Genomic DNA, 7228 nt, shown 5'->3' with positions numbered 1-7228 from the left:
ATAGTATGTCGTGGAATGTGGTTAGCAATTATAGGGGAGAATTGGAAACATAGGAATGGGCTAATATTCAACCAAAGTAAAGTAGATCCTACTAAGATTTTTGCTCTTGCCCAAGTCATGGCCTGGGTTTGGATGAAACATAAAATCCCAAGTGTAAAATTCTCATACAGTGATTGGTGCTTATCTCCGTATACTTGTTTAAAATCTCTTTAATATGGTAACTGCTATGTGTTCAAGTGTGCCAGGTGAACATATACAAGAACTATAGAGGAAGGAACCAAGGTATTGCAAAGTTAATAGTACCAATTGATTGAAGTCCAATTGCGGGATCAAATGAAAGACACATCTATGCCTTTGAACTGATGAGGAAGAGGGATGTTTGTATGAGAATATAATAGTTATCTTGGCTCACAATTGCACATTCTGCACTATGTCAGAAGTTGTTTCTTAAAGATGCAGTGGAATATGTAGAGGGAAGTATAGCAAAGGAACGGTTGCAGGTACAACAACAAAGATAAAAATACTTTAGTCCTGACCACTACTTTGGTGTTTTAGCCATTACTGCAGTATAATGCATATGCTTTAAATATGGCTGCTATATAAAGGAGCTTGGATGACAATAATGAATATGCGCTTCTGGGCTGGTATAAGGAAACAAGTTAGAATTTCATATCAATGATGCATATATTCGGATTGTTTTGAGGTTTTTGAAATAGTTTTTCATAGTCATTTTTTGGGTTTGGCAGATATGTATTTAGCTACTGCTATGATGCCATACTAGTGTATCAATCTATACACGATAACTTTTTGTTTAAGGGTTAGAACACCCCTTAAGCGCTCTTTTAATTTTAATTCATTTTTTGTTGATAAAAAAAATAGATTACACAACTAATTTTGATCATTATATATGCTCTACATGTAATCTAGTATCCAAGCTATGGCGCACCCATTTATGAATTAGCACGATCTCAGCAAATTCTAATCTCTCGGTGATGGATCAGGTCTTGCAGATTGTAGAAAAAGTAGTTTCTCTAATAATATTAACATAAGGATATCAAGTTAACAGAATGTCTTCATTGTGCTTGATTTTCTGCGTTGAAGAAAGTTTCAGGTCAATTTTGTTCAGTCAATGACAAATTACAATTAGGTTATTTTTAAGTTTCTATTTTTTTAGGAACCCAACAAGTACTATTCACTTTTTTTTTTGCTTTTCATTTTATCTTATTTTTTAATTTTAAATCAATTAACATAAATTAAAAAAGTGTGAATTTAAATTTAATCAAATATTTAATTACTAACTTTGTTTCACAAGTGATTAAGATAACATAATCTGCCGAACCCTAGGTAAACATAATCCTAAATGACATTCACTCCTGCTTTATTATAATCTGGTTGACCTTGTGTGTAATATGTTATGGCTTGGAATGATCTACATACATCTTACGTTCCACCCAATTTTCAGACATGCAACCGCAGTAAAAATAATTTTTCATCAATTTGGAGTCAAACTTAACTAGGGTGGTGATTTTCATACCCACAGAAAAAATTCTACTTTACTACTTAAGATAATAATATTTTAATTATATCTTTTTAACTTCAAATTCTAATACACGGTATTGTATTATTAAACTGGGTTGGTAACTGAATGTATTTTTTTTTAAGAAAGTCAAAGAATTATTTTCCCATAAAAAATTTCCCAATATGCCTAAACCATGGTTCAAAATCAGCAAACAGGTACACAGAACCCGAATTATTCAAACCAGTTTAGAAAAGAAACACCTAAACAAAGGAATAGAAGTGCACCACCCACGGTATATGCATAAGGCTGTGCTATAAATATAATGTAGCTTCGCTTCCAATCTCATAAACACTTCTCAAATCTTATGCTTTGCTTTGTCGCATTGGTCACAATCTCGTAATCAGTCACTTCTCGCATTTTTCTTTGCGTCTGAGAGTTGAATTTGTGATGGAACTCGGTTTTAGGCACCAACTTGGACTTGTTTGTGTCATATTGCTCTTCCCTGCACTGTGTAACTGCAAGGAATATTTCACCAACTCAAGAGCAACCTATTATGGCAGCCCCGACGGTTACGGTACTCCAAGTATGTGCTTACGTTCTTTGTTTTTGCAGCCTATAGGATACAACTAGTAGCATGCATTCCCATGTTTGAAATTAAATATTCTCTTTTTCTTTCAAATACGTTTGAGGAATTTTCGCTTCTCATTTAAAGCGTGTATGTTGTAGCCGGAGCTTGTGGCTTCGGGGAGTATGGAAGGAAGATGAATTGGTATGATGGAAGAGTCGCAGGGGTCTCTGGGCTATGGAGGAACGGAGCTGGTTGTGGCACGTGTTATCAGGTACGTACGCATGCACTTTTCTTTCGGTAATTTATTTTCGATGATAATTCTTTTGACTTATCAGTGATTATGTATTAATAATTAATTAAACACTAATAAGAAAATATGAGTGATGATGATGATGGTGGTCCAGGTAAAGTGCAAAATACCAGAACTGTGCGATGCGAATGGAGCATTCCTTGTGGCAACAGACCAGGGTTATGGAGACAGAACGGACTTCGTTATGAGCCCACAGGCGTTCTCAAGATTGGGACGCAATCAAAATGCATCTGCAGAGCTTAAGAAATACGGTACAGTGGAGATTGAATACAGAAGGGTTCCATGTACGTTCATGGGCAACGTCTTGTTTCACATCAAGGAAAGTAGCAGCAACCCTGGTTACTTGGCTGTTGTGATTCTGAATATAAATGGAAAATACGACGTCACTGCTGTTGAAATGTGGCAGGTATGTATAAAATGTCAACTTTTACGTTTGATTCAGCGTATTGCATATGAATAGGTTTAATTACTTCGTGTGTTGAATTTTGTTGTTGAAATGTTGTGCAGAAAGGGCAACAACGATGGGAACCACTGCGCAGGGTGTATGGGACAGTGTTTGACTTTGCAAATCCAGCGAGAGGTGCAATCCTGCTGAGGCTTAAAGTGGGCGTTAATTGGATGATACCAAAAGTCCCTATTCCTGCTAATTGGAAGCCTGGAGCAACTTATGACACCAAAGTTCAGCTTTACTAGACTCAATAATTCATTTTGGATCCCAACAACAGATTACAAAATAATTAATGGGGATTCTTGTACTTTCCCTCTAAGAATACTTTGAATAAGAATAAAATAAAATAAAAGTTATTTTAGATTGCAAATCTTCATTGCACATCTTTGTTTATCTCTTATTACATTTTTTTTATCATTGAAAAAACATATATTCTTTATATTGGATCGTTTAAAATACTGTGTTTTTCAACTCTTTATAAAAATTATTTATTTAATATTTTGAATTTGTCAACATAAATACGGGTACAATAATCAATAGAGATGAGAAGACCAAAGCCTAATTCTTTATTAAACATGACAAAAATATTCATGTATGCAAGAGTGGGTGTGGGTCTGGTGCAAGTATCTCGTACCCATAACTATCAATTACTTATAAAAATTAAAATTAAAATTTAATTTATACTTTTTTATGTTAAATGTAATTAAAATTAAAATTTAATTTATGCTTACTTAATTTACATTATATTTTATATTTTTTATAATTTTATTTAGATTTCCTTTTCAATATCTATAAATTATTGGTTTTTAAAAAAATCCGCATTTATCCAAGGATAGTATCCATGGAACGAATATCTAGTGGGTACCAAGTCAAAATTCCTGTTGCGAGTCGGGTAGCAAGTTGACATTATTTGTGCTTGAAGCGACATATTGTCATTTGTATTCTCAGCTTTGGTTGGACTATGTAGGTTCGACAAGTATTGGAAAGTTTGAGATGTTGTCTTGAATGTGGGAAACTAATGACTTTATGCTAGCTCTAGTGGTAGATTGGTTATAAATAATGTCTTGAAAATCTATTTAAGTCTTTGAAGTTCACTATTTAACTCTAGTGGTAGATTGATTATAAATAATGTCTTGAAAATCTATTTGAGTTTTTCATGTTTACTGTCATTTCATTGGAATGATGTCTTATGGGTTGAGCATGATGGAAACTGCATTGTATGTTATGTGAAAGTAGGAATAACAATGCGGGACAAGTCATATGAATAGACCGACAAATAAAAGTGTAGGGTATAGTCCATATAAATTCTTAAAATCCAGTAACACCATTACAACATGTGTGTTTCTTCTAATCGACTTGTTCATTCACATTTCTTCTCTTATTCATCCAAAAGTAACTCGATAATTTGTGTATCAAGACAAACATTATCGTTAGTATATTAGAATTTTTTCGTTAAAGTAAAATTATCAATAACTTACCAATGATTAAAAATCTGTTGATAAAAATATTATCGATAATTACTGATAGCAAAAAATCCATTGATAACAAATGATGTCTCTTCTCTTCTTTTTCTTTTTTTACTTTTTCCTCCTCCACCTCCACCATCGTCCTTAGAAAAATTGAAAAATGAAAAAAAAAGAAAATATAAATGAAAGGAAAAAAAAGGTTGGGTCTTTTCTATTTGACCCAACTCTCTATCTTAAAAAAACAAAACAAAATAGAGAAAACCTTTTTTTTCACCTTCCATTTTACCTTTTTGAAACTCTCATCCTTATTTTCTATTTGCACCCCTTCTAATGGTCAACTAACTCAACTTATTTTTTACTCCAATTTTTGTTTTTACACCCTTGTGGATCGAGCCTAACACCTTTTATTGGGATTTTCTTCCTGCAACCCCAACTTTTCTTCATGCATCCTAACTTTCTCATATTTGCTCCTCTTTCTCACATCTCCTCACCCCTTTTAATTTTTTTCTCGTCTTTTAAGCTCACCCTGATTCCGTATCTTTCTTTGATTATCCCTCACGAATAGCTCTTCATTCATTTGTTTCTTGGCCGCATCTCTTTGTAAGACCCGAAAAAAATTAAATAGTTAATTGAATAATTATTTAATAATTGCGGGTAATAGAAGCATTTAAAGCATTTAATGTGTGGAATTAAGATGTAGAAAAGTACTAGATCAATTGGTTGAAAGTAGTTGGTTTGTGTGAGAGGACTTGGGTTCGAGTCCTATGAATGCCACTTGAATATTATTTAAAATATGTATTTTTGTTCAATTATATATTGAATGCGTGACGTGATGATAAATTCCTAAAATTGTAGGAGTTATCACAAATATGAATTGGTTGAATTGGTTATGAAATTGACTTGGTAATTGATGGGTTGTAGGTTCAAACCTTGTTGAGAAATAATTTACTTTCTTTTTGCCAAATTTTTCCTTGGCAAGAACATGAAAGGGTTTAGGAACCCTAGCAGACAAGAGTGGCAATCCAGAGGGCTGAACACATTCTCTGAGGGAGTATTGAATAACCATTAAACCAAAATTATAATTAAATTTTGTTTTAAGGAATTAAATGGTAATTAAGGGTGAGTTAACCTTGAGAGAGAAGGGAGCACTGCCATTTTTCGTGTGAGGGTTGGGCATAGTTTTTCCAGAGAAATTTGGATTGTGTGGAGCCAAGAAGTTGAGTGTAAACCATTGTTGGAGAGAGAACAAAGGCAAGGAAGTGATTGGATTAGACAAAAGCACGCAAATTCGAATTTGGAGCAAGGAATCCAGGTAAGGGGAGTTGTTTTAATGCCTTCTGCGCAGATGTTGATACAGGTGATGCTGAGGACGTCCAGGCGACGGAGTGAGGGCTAGCTTTGGGATTAGGGCTAGGGGTTTTTCTCACATGTATTTTGTTATGTTTTCATTTATGAACACAAATTATTGGGAACTTGTAACATGTTTACTATTTATGTTATAAGTTTTGGTGCGTATTTGTCATAAATTCAAATTTACCCGCGTTGGGAGTATTATTAATACGTTTGTGATATATTTTATTTCTTTTCATATTTATTTTAAGTAATATTCCTTAGGGATGTTACACTCTTCACACTGGATTCTTTTCTTCTTCATAAGGTAAGTTTCTTTTTGTTAAGGGGTCTCAGGTTGGTTTTGGGTAGATGAAAAATCTGCGATCTAGCGTTATTTTTCGCATTTTGGAGTCACTAGTTTGTAGGAAGTGGTGCACTTGTTTTCGTAAGTCAGTTTAGTGGTCACTAACTTGTAAGATGCAGTAACAACAACTTTCAAAAGTTAGTATGGTTCATCAGGTTTTAGGATGTGGAACGATTGATATTGCAGCCCAAACATAACATCAAGGGTTTCAAACCCGCTACCCTCTTACCTAAGAGGAATGCACATGGTGCTATGATTCAGATGAAAAGCATGGAGAAGGAAGAAGCAGCAAGAAGAGAAAAGGGAAAGCGAGAAGAGAAAGAGAACACGAAGGTAAGAAAACTTCAACTCTCTGTTTGATTATTGTATATTTTCACACTTTGAACAAAAGAGGAGCACTATCATATATAGTCTCGTGATCCAACCTCTAACTTTAAGATCCAGCAGTGAAGCCCTAAGTAGTAGGGTTTCAATACTCTCCCCTTAACTTGGATGATGGATGTTCATCAATCCAAGCTTAGGAAGAATGGTCTTAAAGGAAGTGCGGTGGAGTGCTTTTGTAAAGATATCGGCGAGTTGTTCATCGGATCGGATCAATAACAAGTGGAAGAGTTTCTTCTGAAGCTTTTCACGGATGACATGGCAATCCAGGTCGATATGCTTAGGGCACTCATGAAAAGTTGGGTTATGAGATATTTGCCTAGAAGATTGACTGTCACAGCATAGAACAACTTGGTCTGTGGGTTGAACACGCAAGTCGTGGAGAAGGTGGTTGATCCACTTCAGCTCGCAGGTAGTGGTGGCAATGGCTTTGTATTCGACCTCTAAAGAAGATCTGGATACTGTGTTTTGTTTCTTTGATTTTCAGGAAATCAAGGAAGTTCCCAGGAAGACACAGTAACCGGTAACACTACGCCTTGTGTCTGGACAGGTGGCCCAGTCGGAGTCGTTGAAGGCCTTGATTTGAATGTCATTAGTGACAGCAAAGAAGAGGCCATTGGTAAGACTGGCCTTTATATATCTGAGGATATGTTGGGCTGCTTGTTGATGATAGATGGTAGGTGCCTGCACAAATTGGCTGAGTAAGTGTACAAAATAACAAATGTCAGGTCTAGAATTAGTAAGGTATAGTAACTTCCTTATTAGTCGCCTATAGGAATCTCAGGATCTTTGACAGGATCAACAGTTTTGTCAAAAAGAACTTTAGTGTTGCTCACGAGA

At 35.0% G+C, this 7228-nt stretch overlaps 1 protein-coding gene across 1 annotated transcript; it reads left to right on the top strand.

The window, feature by feature from the left end:
* Nucleotides 1–1916: 1916 nt before the first annotated feature.
* LOC114195475 (expansin-like B1) lies at nt 1917–3215 on the top strand. The gene is made up of 4 exons (XM_028085961.2): nt 1917–2102; nt 2246–2358; nt 2492–2803; nt 2905–3215. The coding sequence occupies exons 1-4, from the start codon at nt 1967–1969 to the stop codon at nt 3088–3090; spliced, it is 747 nt and encodes a 248-aa protein (XP_027941762.2). The 5' UTR covers nt 1917–1966; the 3' UTR covers nt 3091–3215.
* Nucleotides 3216–7228: the final 4013 nt, after the last annotated feature.

Source organism: Vigna unguiculata, chromosome 8 (assembly GCF_037176805.1).
Source record: "Vigna unguiculata cultivar grain cowpea cultivar isolate G323 ecotype 2 chromosome 8, ASM3717680v1, whole genome shotgun sequence".
Taxonomy (NCBI): Eukaryota; Viridiplantae; Streptophyta; class Magnoliopsida; order Fabales; family Fabaceae; genus Vigna; species Vigna unguiculata.
The sequence above is the reverse complement of the archived record's forward strand: the minus strand, read 5'-3'. Positions and strand labels throughout refer to the sequence as shown.